We start from the raw sequence: 14597 nt of genomic DNA on the forward strand, positions 1-14597 counted from the left end.
AATAATTGAGATTTTTCAAAATACCTATTTTGTACTTTTATAATTTATTATAAATATTTTTTTTTAGATTAGAATGATAACTTATATTATAAATCTACCCTTTTAGAACGATATGGTTATCAATTAATAGAGTTTACATTTTTCTAATTACAGTTGGATAATAAATTACTATTATTAAAATCCACATAAATTCCCCCCCCTTTAAATTACATATTACATATTACATATTTGTGAGTATAGTTTTTTCACAGTGCATTTGCTCCCGTGGCGGCTGCTGCTCCCAATCGATACAGGTGGACATGCGACTGACCCACCTCGACGCTCAGCGGGCGGTGCAGCTGCTGCAACTGTGGGGGCGCCAGTCCTAGCCCCACCCACTTAACCCCCTACCCCTCACCCCCTCCCCCTTTTGCGAAACGCTTTTCACTGCATTTGGACGAAATTAATTGCCAGCGATTAAATTTCAAATTTTCCATGCAAGCCCAAAGCAACTCGAAGCCAGCAAATCGCATTCGCTTCCGTGCGGCGACTTTTGCGTGAGCCAAACTCCACTTGCCCTCCCTTCGTTGCAAAAGTTATAAAGTGAAAATCATTAGTTTTCATTTGTGGCGTTTAGGGCGTGTGCCACGGCCTGTGGATCTGGATCGGGATCGTGCAGCTATTTTGCATTGCAAATTAACAAAAATAAAGCACACACACTAAAAGTGCAATTTTCACTTGCGCGACCGTAACATTTTCCCGAGCATCGTTTTGGCAGTTGCATGTCAACTCCGTTGGTCATATCCTGTGGAGCTCAGATCGCTGCTGGGAAAAACGGGAGGCGGACTTCGGGGCGGAGTCGGGTCGGCGGTAATTAAAGCCAAGTCGAGAGGTTCCCCTGACAGATTCCGACGTGGGCGTTGTGGATTCGAGAGGTTCGACTGCCCGAATTGGCGAGGGAAAAAGCAATAGAAAGGTAGCAATGGGGCTGGAAAATGCACAAGTAATGCCATTCACATAAAGAATTGTTTATAGCTTTGTTTTTAGCACGACATTTGAATAAAAGCAAGGCAATAATTAATAGAGTTTGTTGTTATCATAAATAAGCAATTATCATATTAAATAACAATAAAAAAGTGCTTAAGTCAATTAAATCACCTGTTAAATGGCAGATAACAATTAATATCTTAAGAAGCGTTAACTGCCATTTATCCAATAAAATACTTTTGTTGAAGAACTTTCACTGCAAACGGCTAGACAGCTAATAATTTCAAAGTACCCTTGTCAAATAAAAATTATTAACGCAAATCAACAGATTTAGATAATATTCAGAGCACTAAACTTCAGTGCCAAGAGTAAATTATAGACTATATATTTCATCTTTGGATCCCTAACAATTACCGCCCTAATTGCGGGCTGCGTTTTTTCACGGATCGTCCTTGAGTTTCGATCCGGTCCACCCCCTTATGGATAAACGGCTTCCATTCTTTTGCCTGAGCAAAATTGAGTGGCCCAACATCGTGTTTGGGATTAGTCGCGTCAATAGTGCCATAAACATAAATCTGCCGGTTAATGGGCAGGAAGGTGGACCTAGACAACGTGGCTACCAGTTAGTTGGCTGTGCTCGCAGCCCCGGCAATTACGCAGCAAATTAAAATCAAATAACTTAGCATGAAAATCGAGCAAGCCATAAAAATCACATGCAAATTATAGAGTATCCAATAACCCGACCGGCAAGTGGCGGCAGTGGTAGCCCCAGCAGCTCCTTCGTCTCCGTCGTCTGAGAAATTGTTGTAATTTGCGCCATGGAGAGACCTGTCCCAGCATCGCTTTTAGCCAGCGGCGCTCCAATAAAGCCTTAAACAAATGAAGTTATTTGAGCCAATAAAAAATGGCAGACGCAAAATGATGGCGAGCCATCCCCACGAGTATGTCAAGCGGAAAGGGAAAGTTGATCAGATTGGAAAAGGAGGATATTTAAGATTCAGGTGCGGTCCGAGAGTTTAAAATATTAAATTGTTCTTAGGTGAAAAAAATTATTGAATAGTTATTTCATTTGAGTTTTAATGACTTAGTACATAATAAGTATTAAAAGTGATTTATTTTAATATTTCGAAACTACATTCTTCTCTTTTTGAGCCTTTTAACCTCTAGTTAGGTTCATTAACCCGAAATTCGTTAGCACTGAACATTTATGTAGTCAGCAAACCGCACCTGTTAGCAATCACATTCGATGCACAATCACCGTATTGAGGCTCTTGCAACTCCTTCAACAAGTGCCATAAATATTGAACAACCAGCAAGTTGTTCCCGGATACCCCAGTGTTCTGGGATCCTTAAGGGTTCGGGATCGGGCTCAAAATCTGGTTCTGGGACGGCCCTTTCTTAATGCACACCTTGGCGGTGCTGCAACTCAGAGGCAATTTGTTATTTGCCGCGGTAATTATATGGCATCTTCTCGTTGCCGTTTGGCTTATTTAGAGCTTTATTTATTAAAGCATTTAATGTAAAATTGTTTGTCCAGGGGCCAGGGGCCAGGGGCCATCATTAAACAAAGTAAATTGTGTGTATAAATCAATACCGGTCTGCGGCTAATTAATATCAATGTTGATTTTGTTGACTCACAAAAAATAAACCCCTGCAACACCCACGAAGATGGCCCTTGTGAAATTGCTTTTCTCGATCCCTCAACTTGCATATTTTATGCGCATAAAGTGGATCATAAAGTAATTAATGCACTAAAATGCGACATCAAAATGCTTCGGGCAGAGGCAACCGAAAGAAATTTCTTTCAGCATTTCGTTGCAGCTTCGTGGGATGGCTGCACCACCAGTAATACACTTTAAACAAATCTGATACTGATGTTTTATTGTGTTTAAAAATTAAAAAGCATATAGCCAAAAAAATTAAACTAACCAACAACATTGAGTAATTGCCTTAAGTTTCATTAAACCATCAGATCCTCTCTGTTAAAAATAAATAAATATTATAAATTAGATTCTGTTCAGGTAAAAATATATTAAATATTTTTCTTTCACTGTTTTGGCCAAGGAAACAACAAAGCGTCTGCAATCAATCTTAAGGCGGCGTTTTGCTGGGCGTGTTCTCTTTGCTCTGAGGTTGCACCTACGCTGGTTGCTGCAGTTGGGTGCAGCTTTCAGTCCGGGATTAAGACCCTTTGCCACATTTCAGGATCCCCATCTTCTCCACATAATTACAGAGTGTTTTCTTCTTTTTTCGGTATATATTTTTTAGCATGCGTAAAGATTCTGAAACGGGAACTCTGCGGCTGGGCTTTCTTTTTACCTTTTTGGCCCGGCTGACAGCGACTGACAGACAGCAATTGCCAAATAATAAATAATTAGTCGGGGCGGCGCAGATGGGCGTGGCTAAGTGACATGGCATGCATTTTTCATGGCGTTAAATCAAATATCGGCTGGCCAAAAAACTCCGCCAGCTAGAGAAAGCGGGTGCGACCCAAATTTCCGAAAATCTGTAATTAATAATTCCACAGAAAAAATGTTAATTAAGATATTAAGGCTGCTGAGTTAACTTAGTTTATTAGTATTACTGTCAGGTTTCGCGTGTGGAAACATCAGGTTTTTGCAATACAGCGTAAAATTAGCATAATATAAAAAGTTCATTTAATTAGTTAAATAAGTTTTATATTTTTTAACAAATAAAATACCAAATACCGATTTAACATCAAACTAACAGACGTTTAACACCGCTGTTAATCAAAACAGCTGAGAGCACCTGTTTGCGCGGGAGAAAAAGCGAATGAGCTTGTGAAAAGCAAAAGCTGATAACAAAAACCACTTGTTGAAAGAAAATTAAAGCTTTCGATCAGTTTACTTTTAGCTGCTGCACTTGGCTTTACTCTTCGTTACTATATAGTATCCAAGATCAAAATGTCAACGATTGTGAGGAAACTTATCAGCACCGTAAATGCTGCCAAGCCAGTGGCTCCTTATAAGTAAGTACAAGTATATAACTTAAGTCATAAACACACCTTCTACTTAATTGTTGTTTACATTATATAGTCAAGCTGTGGTCGCCGATCGGACGGTGTATGTGTCTGGATGTCTGGGACTCGACAAGGACACCATGCAGTTGGTTCCTGGAGGACCAACTGAGCAAACAGAAAAGGCTCTGGAAAATCTGAAGGCAATCCTCACTGCCGCCGATTCTGGTGTAGATAAAGTGATTAAGAACACGGTCTTCTTGAAGGATCTTAACGATTTTGGAGCTGTCAATGAGGTCTACAAGAAGGGTAAGTACTATATCCAAAAAAAGATTTTTGTTTTTAAAGTATTTATAGCAATTTATAATAAACCTTATATAGCAATACCTACTGTATACCGCCCTTTTGATCGCCGTCACTTGATAAGCCAATCGGCATCGTTAGCGCCTTATCACTCCATTTATTGTTTACTGTAAACATTTTATGACAGAGCCATACTGTAGTTGTTGTTTTCCAAAAAAATTATATGCTTTATGTTTGCTTATCTGCCGTTCCAGTGTTCAATAAGGACTTCCCGGCCCGCAGTTGTTTCCAAGTGGCCAAGTTACCTATGGACGCTCTGGTGGAGATTGAGTGCATCGCTTTGACCGGATCTGTTGAAACTAAAACAGTGCAATAGCAACTAACACCCAGTAAGCTGTGAGAAAATATAAGCCTCTTAAAAAATGGATTACTTTCTCAAATATTTCTTAATTATATAATAATAATTAAATAAATGGGTTAAAGACTATTGGGTTATAAACAGTAAAAGTGCTGGAAAACATAGTAAAAACAACACTGTTTGCCGAATGAAGCCATAAAAGCCAAGCAACATTTGTTGCCCGGCGTTATGTAAACATGCAGCGGCCAACCAGCAACCAGCAACTAGCAACATGCAACGTGCAACAGGCAACGGACAACACACTTTGCATTTAAACCTTATATAGTTTACAATTTAGCGTGCGGCAATTTATCTTTGTTGTTGCTGCGGCTGCTGTGCGCCTTTTGTATTATATTTCATCAAATGTTGCTGCATAAATCACTGGCAACAGCAACTGCAGCAGCGGCAGCAGCAGCAACAACAGCAACAGTTGCAAGAGCAGCATGTTGCTAACGGTAGCCCGCTTAGACAAAGCGTTTATTTCACATTCAAATTTAAAAGTTATTCATAATGCCGACGTGGAGTTGTTGTTGCTACAGAGAAGGAAATAAAATTGATTAAGAAAAGTGAATATAAAAATATCATATATTTTTAAAGAATTATAGGATTTGATTGGCATTTGTAAGGAACCAAAATACAATCGAATCTCGATGGTGTTTTAGAAAATACTCTACCTATATTTGTTTCAGTGTATGCTCCATATTGATGCGGCTTACCTTTCAGGCTCTTTTCGCCTTTTACGGACCCCGACTCCCGGACTCGTGTTTTGTCTAGCATTTGTTTTGATTTTTATTTAAATTTCAGTGAATTTGTCTGCACTCGACTGCCTTTTGGATGATTTATTGTCCTTGTTGCGGAGAGTGCCTGGTGTGAATATGAGTGGTTGCAATGCAGCACGATTATGTGGTGGTTATATGGTCGCGACTATTTCCACAATTGCCGGCTAACCATTCATTTTTGTAGCAACTTTGTGATATTGTTGCACCCGCAGCGTGCAACATTCATGTTGATGTGCCCGTCGTGTAATTAATTCGCGGCGCATCAGCCGACAGTCGTGCATAAATGGTAATAAATACGCCTGAATTGACGACAACGGACGAACACCTACGCAGAAGGGAACTTGAAGTGCGACTAATTAATTTCGACGCACGACAAATGAAGCCGAAAAGGGATCCGATCCTCCGGAGCGGTGAAAGTGCGCATAATTTACACGCACGGGCCTGTGTCCAAATTAAACTCACAATTCTCTTGTACATTTTTACCAATTTGCTTATCAGCCAAGCCATTGGGCCGGGTCGCGTCTCGTTGGCCAATTAAGAAAGCCGCATGCGGTAGCCAACGCTGGATATCCGTTTACATCTGTTTTTCGGCCAGTTGCAAGTTGTCATAATTAAAATATTATCCGGCTTGCGAGACCTTGCCGCAGGGTAATTAGTTGTTAAACTGAGCTTTCACTTGCTGACACTAAAAAGCGGGGATATACAAAATGTGACGAGATTTCAAGCCAGGATTTCAACAAATGAAAATTTGTACAAATAATGTAATATAACTTTTCCCCAAACTTATAAATGAAAACATAAAACATTATAACATTATTAACAATTATGAATTAGATAATGACAACTAGAGAGTTTGTTTCCGTACCTATCACAACAAAAATCACCATCCAAAAATAAAGCATACTTTTGGGGTTGACACTATACAATACTGCTATTCGCTGAGAACTAAAAGAAATTTACAATACTGAAAGTTAGGGATGTGCAATATTATGTGCAATATTAAACACAATAAATATATTGAACAATACAACGATGTTATCATTTTTTTCCGTTAATTAACATTCATTCTTTATAGATTTTTCTACCTTTCCTTTGCAGCTACATATATAATATAGTTTTGCAATTTTTATAAACATTTTTCTTCGATTGCAGGGTAGTTAAAAAACTCGATGTTCAAAAAAATAGTGCTCTGTATCATTTTATTTCCATTATTTTATATATATTTTTCGAGCTTTCTTATTGCAGCTATATAATATTGTTATTTGGTTTTGGTCAAACTTTATTCGAAAAAACAGTTAATAAACACCATCCGAAAGAAACCAAGTCGATAGATAAAAAACAACGGCGTGATAATTTTTTTTTCGTATGGGTGCTATCCGATATAGTTGCCCGTTCCGGCCCGGTCCGACTTACATATTATATACTGCGTGCAATAACTATACAACTTTTGGAAAATTTTCAGCAAGATAATTTTAAAACTAAGTGAGCAAACTGAGTGAGTTTGCATAAAAACAGACTAACGGACAGGCTTACAGACGTATTTTGATTCAGATCGTGATGCCGATCAAAAAAAAAATATGTTTTTTGGGGTCTGAGGTGTCATCTTCACTGCGTTACAAACTTCGTACTGAAATTTAATAATCTCTGCAAGGGTGTTATAAATAAACAATTAAGGGTAAGCTTAAAAACGTTCCCAATGTAGAACATTAAAAAAATATTTTTTGTACAACATATTTATTTTACATTTTGCAATCATAAATAAGCAGGTTATAATCAATTCATATTACTAGATAGAGAGCGACAGTATAACTATCGCCTTACTAAGGAGTAAACATCGGTATTCATCGCCATTCGCCGCGAACGACAACAACAAAGCAACGTCAGTTGCCCATCCCTATTACGAACTACAATCAATATGCAATGAGAGTTAAATACATGTAAAAATTGCAACAATTCGTGAAAAACAGTATCGTAGTTAATATTTGTGCATTCGCACCAGTGAAATAAATTTTAGCATAGCGATAATCGTGGGAAAAAGTCGTGGAAAGCCGCTTGGAAAGGCCAGGTACAAAAACATACACACACAAGCGCAGACGAAGAGACGGGCAGTCACAAACGCACACATGTAACCCGTCTTTTCCATGACAAAGTGAAATAGAAAAAACGTAAGGAAAATAAAGCAAGCAACTAATAAAAAATAAAAGTATTGGGTCGCAAACGCATGACATTTGGATAAACCTATTTTCTGTATTTGTATGATAAATATGGACGACATCGCGAGTGAAACAACGGGTCTTGTATTAATTGCACGTACATATATGTACATAACAATTATATTGTCGCCGTGTGAGTTTTTTTCTTCCTCCGTTTCTTTTATGCGGAGAGATCGGTCGAACCAGAGAATATATATCCGATACCTGTGATATATAACGTGACAAAGGAAGTGACGACGCATTACGGCGATCGGGATTACCGCTCCCGGGATCTTGGGATATTCGCAATTGCGAACTATTCACGAATAAAAACCGCCGCTTCCCCAAATAGACATACACACACGCCCGCACATATGTATGTTTGTGTGTATGGAGTGCGCTTGACACCCTAACATTTGTGTGGAATGTTTGCACAAATAAAACAAATATCATCTTCAACTTGGATTGTATTAAAAACACTCGATGAAAAGTTTAGTGAACTAATCCGCTTTCCTTTCTCTTGTTTTCAGGACTGCCAAAAGACTGTAAAAACTGTGCTCTAATTTGTGGCACTTTGTTTACGTCCGAAGAAAGCAGGTTCCGTCATCGGAAAAGTCGGAAAAGCACCTGCCACTGCACCTGCAGCTCCCTGCTCCGCAGTTCGGACCGCCAATAAAGTGGAGGAGCAGTGCCGACGCTTGCAAAGCATGAATCTACGGGGAAATCCTCCCAAGAAGGAGGGCAAAATGCGCATCCGCGCTTTTCCGGTAAGAAGATAAACGGGTTTAGGGGGAACCCCCGGATATTTAACATTAATTAATATGTATAGATAATTTATAAATGACGTATTTTGTAAAAAAAGTTTGACTGTAATTACGTTTCTGGTTTGAGAGTGAGCTATTTTTAAAGCGTGATAGCCTACAAACATATAATATTTTTTAATCTCTAGAGATTTAAGCGATTCACATTTGTAGTCCTTATCGCGCTTTGCGAAAGTATTTAATGACCTTACAAACATTAAAGAATTTTTTTTACTTGTTTGCAGCTCAATAAAGTTCACAAAAGATGCGATGACAGTTTGCTTGAAAAATTGGTCGATCGCATCGTGAATTTGCGAAATTTCCCGATAAGATAGTTGCGAAGACAGTTTTGTACTTTGTCCTCAGTAGTCTGTTTTCCCGTCATTTTATATTGAATATTCTGTTATGTATACCCTGGCCACCTTAACCTTAACCAGATCGACATATTATCGGATAAAATGACAGACGACAATTAAAGCAAACGAAAAACAAACTAGTCCAAATAAAACATCAAAACTCCCAACGGGCCAGGGGATTTTTCAAATACATTTTAGTTTTTAAGTTACAACGAATTCAATCGTAGTTTTCGAGAAATTATTGTTCCCCAACAGCACAAGCAAAAAGTCGGTGAACCTGTATGTGGAAAGCAGGGTGAAGGGCGAGACCCGAAACGCGAGAAGAACTCTGGCCGGAGATCGGTGCACAGAGGGGGAGGAGGAACAGCAGCAGCGGACGAGAAGCTTCGGGCGGCGAATGTGGCAGGGAAGCCGTCATCATTAGGACGTCAAACGAAAGTCGGTCCCGCAAGGTACCGGCCTCAGCAGTGGGCCATCATCGAGCCCGCTCTCTGGCGCTTAGCGAGGATCAGAGAAGTCACCACCGTGACGGGACGGGGGAGCTAGACCAGCGTAGCCATCTCATGCACGGTCGCGATTCCCGCCAGCAGCAACCGGAGCCACTAAATAACCTAAACGCCAATGGCCGGTACCACAATCGCATGGTCGCCGGCTCTAACAACTTCAATGGCACAAACGTGGGCAATGTGGACACCGGTGCGACCTGCCGTATTTCCAGGCAAACGGTTCAACAGACGCGGAGCCTAAACATCAACGTACCCGCCTCCTCCTCGACACAGCAGCAACACCATCGATTAGCTGCTGTTCATCGGCGGGCGTATCACATTGCCGCCGGAAGTCGACTTCTGACGGAGAACAGAACAACGACCGCCACCGCCACTGTGACCGCGCCTCCTCAGATTTCCATTGCAACACCAGCTCCAGTTCCTGCAGCTCCCGTTGCCGTTAAAACCAATCCAAACGCTACTCGTACCGCTCTCCCAACCGCCGCTCCAAGGGCAGAAAATGTGGCTGCGCGGATAAGGGAAATCGCACGGAAGTTTCCGCTGTGGCTACCCGAATACAAAAGAAAGGCCTTCAATGTTAGCCCACCCTTTTTTTAATGCCCTTTACTAATTAATATACCTTCCCATTACAAATCGAGAAGAAATAAGTTGAAAACGAAACAAACTAAACTAAAACACTATAATAATTTTATTCCAAACAGTATTTATCGCGAACTTCTTCAAACCGGTTAGCAAATTGACCTCTTAAAAGAGAAAGTTTTTATATAATTAAATAGATACTTATTTAAGCTTACGATATAAATGCTAGAAAGCTCCAAAACTCTGCTAACTTACCAATATTTTTATATAATACTAATAAATACTAATAAATCATTTCAATTTATTTCAGGCCTCCATGGACGAGAAGTACGTGGAGACCATATGGGCCAGTTTGAAGAATGCTATCCAGGAGATACAGAAAAAGAACAACTCCGGGCTGTCGTTTGAGCAGCTCTACCGGAATGCGTACAACATGGTGCTGCACAAGCATGGCAACAGATTATACTACGGCCTCAGGGAAGTGGTCTCAGAGCACCTGGAGCACAAGGTGCGGGCGGATGTGCTGGAGGCCCTGCACAGTAACTTTCTGCCAAAACTCAACCAGGCCTGGACAGACCACCAGACCTCCATGGTGATGATTCGCGACATACTCATGTATATGGACAGAGTATATGTGCAGCAGCGAGAGGTGGACAATGTATACAATTTGGGATTGATTTTGTTTAGGGATCAGGTATGAAATGAATCCATATTCGACTTGTAATATATTCATTTAAATCTCTATTTAAAACCAGGTGGTTCGCTATTCGGAGATTCAAAAGGCCCTGCGGGAGAAATTACTAGGCATGGTGATGGAGGAGCGACATGGCGAGGCCATAAACCATTTGGCGATCAAGAACGCTTGCAGCATGCTCATCACATTGGGGATCAACTCACGCACCGTCTACGAAGAGGACTTTGAGAAGCCCTTCCTTGCCCAATCGGCGGCGTTTTACAAATTCGAGTCTCAGAACTTTCTTGCCGAGAACAACGCTGGCGTTTACATCAAGAAAGTGGAGGCTCGCATCACGGAAGAGTCCTCCCGGGCAGCACTCTATCTGGACAAGGACACGGAACCGCGCATTGTACGCGTTGTTGAGGAGGAACTGATCAAGAAGCACATGCGACCCATTGTCGAAATGGAGAACTCAGGTGTGGTGTACATGATCAAAAACTCCAAGACCGAGGATCTGGCCTGCACATATAAGCTCTTCTCGCGTCTCAAAGAGGAAGGTCTTAAGGTGATAGCGGACACCATGTCGGCATATCTGCGAGAGCAGGGACGCATGCTGGTCAAGGAGGAGGAAAATGGCAACACGAACCCCATCACATTCGTGCAAAACCTGCTGGATCTCAAGGATCGTTTCGACCAGTTTTTGGTGCATTCGTTCGCCAACGATCGCATCTTCAAGAATGTTATCTCATCCGATTTCGAGCATTTCTTGAACCTGAACAACAAATCGCCGGAGTATCTATCGCTCTTCATCGATGATAAACTGAAAAAGGGCGGCAAGGGAGTGAGTGTTCCATTGCAAACAGCTTTGTAACATGTATAAAGGCTTTTTGTTTCTTTTTCACAGATGAGCGAGCAGGAGATCGAGTCTATCTTGGATAAAACAATGGTTCTCTTCCGTTTCCTATTGGAGAAAGACGTTTTTGAGCGCTATTACAAGACGCATTTAGCCAAGCGATTGCTGCTAAACAAATCAGTCTCTGATGATTTCGAAAAGAACATGATATCCAAACTAAAGGTAGATTTAAACCACTTAGTTACTCTGCATATATATATTCATTGATCTTATCTTTATTTCAGACTGAATGCGGCTGTCAATTCACCTCAAAGCTAGAGGGTATGTTTAAAGACATGTCAGTCTCCAATACGATCATGGATGAGTTTAAAAACTTTGTAAATAATAACAATTTATCCTTGGGCGGTGTTGAGTTGACGGTACGCATACTAACTACTGGCTTCTGGCCCACTCAGGTATGTTTGAAAACTAGGAAATGTCTGGCAAAAAAAAATTTATTTTATTGCCCCGACAGACAGCAACTCCCAACTGCAACATACCCGCCGCACCTCGCGAAGCCTTTGACATTTTCAAGAACTTTTATCTGAACAAGCACTCAGGTCGACAGCTGACGTTACAGCCACAAATGGGTAAGCACAGTGTAAACATTATCTTTTTAAACTCCTGTTTCTAATTATATATATTCCTTTTTTAGGAACTGCCTATATAAATGCTGTGTTCTTTGGCCGCAAAGCAGCCGAAAGTGAGAAAGATAAGGATGCACCAAGCTCCAGTTCGAGCGGGTGTGCAGTGCCCACCACCACACGAAAGCACATTCTGCAAGTGTCCACCTACCAGGTGAGTTTATGATCTTTAATTTTCTATTAAAATAATTAAATGTAATTTAAGCAATTAGTAATACGCTTTGTAACAAACTACATACTTTGTATCACCAAATAGATGTGTGTGCTGCTGTTGTTTAACAACCGCGACGTGCTTACGTATGATGACATACACCAGGAGACGGATATACCGGAACGGGAGCTGGTTCGAGCTCTGCAATCGCTGTCCATGGGCAAACCCGCTCAACGTTTGCTGGTGCGCAATTCCAAAACGAAAACTAAGGACATTGAGCCTACGGATGAGTTCTACGTGAACGATGCGTTTGTCTCCAAGTTCCACAGGTAAAATTGCCTTATTCAAGCTTTGTTAAAACGTTGGCTAATTATTAAATATCGTAATTCAGGGTAAAGATTCAAACGGTGGCTGCCAAGGGGGAATCGGAGCCAGAACGCAAAGAGACGCGCGGCAAAGTCGACGAGGATCGTAAGCACGAGATCGAGGCGGCTATTGTACGCATCATGAAGGCGCGCAAGCGCATGGCTGTAAGTATATGGGATTGCCCATTAATGATGGATTCAATTTAATTATGATTTATTTATTTTATCTTTTAGCATAACTTGCTCGTGTCGGACGTGACGTCGCAGCTCAAGTCGCGTTTCTTGCCCTCGCCCGTGTTTATTAAGAAGCGTATTGAGGGCCTCATCGAGCGCGAGTATCTGCAACGATCGCCCGAGGATCGAAAAGTTTACAACTACTTGGCCTAAGCGGAGAGGCCAGAACAGCTTGAGCAGGATCCGTATCACACTCATCTTCAAATCGCCAGGACTAGCACACTAAATCACAGTTCGCTGCTCAGACAGCAAACACATGAGCCCACGAGCAGCAATGATATTTTTGACTACGATTATAGATGACCGCCAATAACCCAAAAGCATAAATATACCAATAGGTGCGCCCCGAACTGTGAAATTTAGTTTCGCAACACCATTTTGTAAGCCTGTAATTCAAAATTGAAAAGTTTAAAATGCTATTCAAGCCTCCACCATAATTATTATCCATCTAATATATTTCTTGATATTCTCTAATCATTGTTTACGCTCATTTCTTTTCGCATAACACGTGTATAGCAGTAAGCCCAAGCCACACACATCAGCACCAACCCATTCAGAGACACATCCACATCATCCACCCACAAGAATTAAACGCAAAGCAAGATAAGAGAATAAATGCATAATGCAAGCCCTAAATGTAAGCAGTTGAGTAAATGAGAAGCAAAAGAAATCTAAGCGAAAAGGAATATTAATAACTATAAATATAGCTAAAGTAATAAATTTATAAATGAATTATTAATTTTAGTGAGCGTTTGATGTACATTTATACGTCTGACCTAAATCCAAGTCCTAATCCCTCTGCTAAAACTTTCAAGCCACGTTTTGAGATTTATTTGAACAGAAAATTAAAGATTGCAATGGTTTTTCCTATCTTTATTTTTGTGAACGCCCAAAGCAAGTGTTTATCGTAAAGTGGTTATGATAATCTGTATGAAAGTTGTTTTATCTATTAGTTGATATGTGGAATTAATTCCAAGTATATAGGCAACAGTTCTGTAATGGATTTGAATTAAGTAGGACACAAAGAATTCATTTTGAATAAATCACGAGAAACAAAATTAACGCCGAACGAATGCATGATAACAGAAGCAAGCGCGATCTAAATATTGTAAATACATTTTTGTTCTTACGTATGAAAAATCGATATATAAATAAAAACGTATAATGAGCGTTAACATTTAACAGTTGTTGTCTATCTTTTATAAAGGATTTTAAAACATATTCAATGGAATGCTTCTGTACGCCTGTAAAATAAACTAATTTGGTAACCTTTTTTAACCACAACAAAATGTTGTTTTAAATTGGTGTTTTATCGCTTGATACTATTAACTTGGTTAAATTCTAGATGGGTATAAAAGAAGATAAGTTTTGATTTAATATTTATTTTGGGTTTTAACACCTCGCTTTTAAGGAGTTGTGCAATCTTTCAAATGCTCTGCTTATCGGGCACGAGAACCATTCCCATATCGAAGTTATCAATTCGGCCAAACAAAGTTATCCAATGGCAAATAGCCCACAGAAAAAGCAATAACAATTATGTAAAATTAGCAGAGCCGAATCTTCGGTAAACAGCGGTGACTTGTGGGATACATAGTGCGATATATCGGGAGACCGGGGTGGAAACACAGCACTGCTAAGTTCTTAGGCAAACACGGAGCGATCCAATTCGATCCGATCCGACGCACTGATAAGCAGAGAGTCGGGTTCCCCAATTGGAGAGAGCTTCTCTGCTGGGCTTTTTGGGGAGCGAGTACGGAGCGCTCAGTTCGCAGTTTAGTTG

At 40.4% G+C, this 14597-nt stretch overlaps 2 protein-coding genes and 1 long non-coding RNA gene across 5 annotated transcripts; 2 read left to right on the forward strand and 1 right to left on the reverse strand.

The window, feature by feature from the left end:
* Positions 1–2830: 2830 nt before the first annotated feature.
* Positions 2831–4082, reverse strand: LOC108098452. The gene is made up of 2 exons (XR_001771846.2): positions 3992–4082; positions 2831–3472 (listed from the first exon to the last, which is right to left on the reverse strand). It is a non-coding gene; the product is annotated as an uncharacterized LOC108098452 (long non-coding RNA).
* Positions 3803–4673, forward strand: LOC108098451 (rutC family protein UK114). The gene is made up of 3 exons (XM_017201355.1): positions 3803–3955; positions 4023–4252; positions 4501–4673. Exons 1-3 carry the CDS (start codon positions 3891–3893, stop codon positions 4620–4622), a joined length of 417 nt encoding a protein of 138 aa, XP_017056844.1. The 5' UTR covers positions 3803–3890; the 3' UTR covers positions 4623–4673.
* Positions 4674–7291: 2618 nt separating this feature from the next.
* On the forward strand, positions 7292–13999 carry LOC108098438 (cullin-3-A). 3 transcript variants are annotated; one of them, XM_017201330.2, is made up of 11 exons: positions 7292–7587; positions 8145–8381; positions 10166–10549; positions 10611–11372; positions 11436–11606; positions 11669–11839; positions 11899–12013; positions 12079–12221; positions 12324–12547; positions 12610–12748; positions 12818–13291. In XM_017201330.2, exons 2-11 carry the CDS (start codon positions 8322–8324, stop codon positions 12968–12970), a joined length of 2322 nt encoding a protein of 773 aa, XP_017056819.1. In that variant the 5' UTR covers positions 7292–7587; positions 8145–8321; the 3' UTR covers positions 12971–13291. The 3 variants fall into 3 exon arrangements, with proteins under 3 accessions (XP_017056819.1, XP_017056820.1, XP_017056818.1); XM_017201331.2 differs by having other exon boundaries at positions 7292–7487; XM_017201329.2 differs by lacking the exons at positions 7292–7587; positions 8145–8381 and adding an exon at positions 8939–9852 and having other exon boundaries at positions 12818–13999.
* Positions 14000–14597: the final 598 nt, after the last annotated feature.

The sequence above is a fragment of the Drosophila ficusphila genome, unplaced genomic scaffold (assembly GCF_018152265.1).
Source record: "Drosophila ficusphila isolate 14025-0441.05 unplaced genomic scaffold, ASM1815226v1 contig_436, whole genome shotgun sequence".
In the NCBI taxonomy this organism is placed as follows: domain Eukaryota; kingdom Metazoa; phylum Arthropoda; class Insecta; order Diptera; family Drosophilidae; genus Drosophila; species Drosophila ficusphila.

Coding starts and splice junctions, on each gene's coding strand:
- LOC108098451 (XM_017201355.1), top strand. CDS start 3,891: ATGTCAACGATTGTGAGGAAACTTATCAGCACCGTAAATGCTGCCAAG. Junction 3,956..4,022: donor AAGCCAGTGGCTCCTTATAA/GTAAGTACAAGT, acceptor TACATTATATAG/TCAAGCTGTGGTCGCCGATC. Junction 4,253..4,500: donor CAATGAGGTCTACAAGAAGG/GTAAGTACTATA, acceptor CTGCCGTTCCAG/TGTTCAATAAGGACTTCCCG.
- LOC108098438 (XM_017201329.2), top strand. CDS start 9,334: ATGCACGGTCGCGATTCCCGCCAGCAGCAACCGGAGCCACTAAATAAC. Junction 9,853..10,165: donor ACAAAAGAAAGGCCTTCAAT/GTTAGCCCACCC, acceptor AATTTATTTCAG/GCCTCCATGGACGAGAAGTA. Junction 10,550..10,610: donor TGATTTTGTTTAGGGATCAG/GTATGAAATGAA, acceptor ATTTAAAACCAG/GTGGTTCGCTATTCGGAGAT.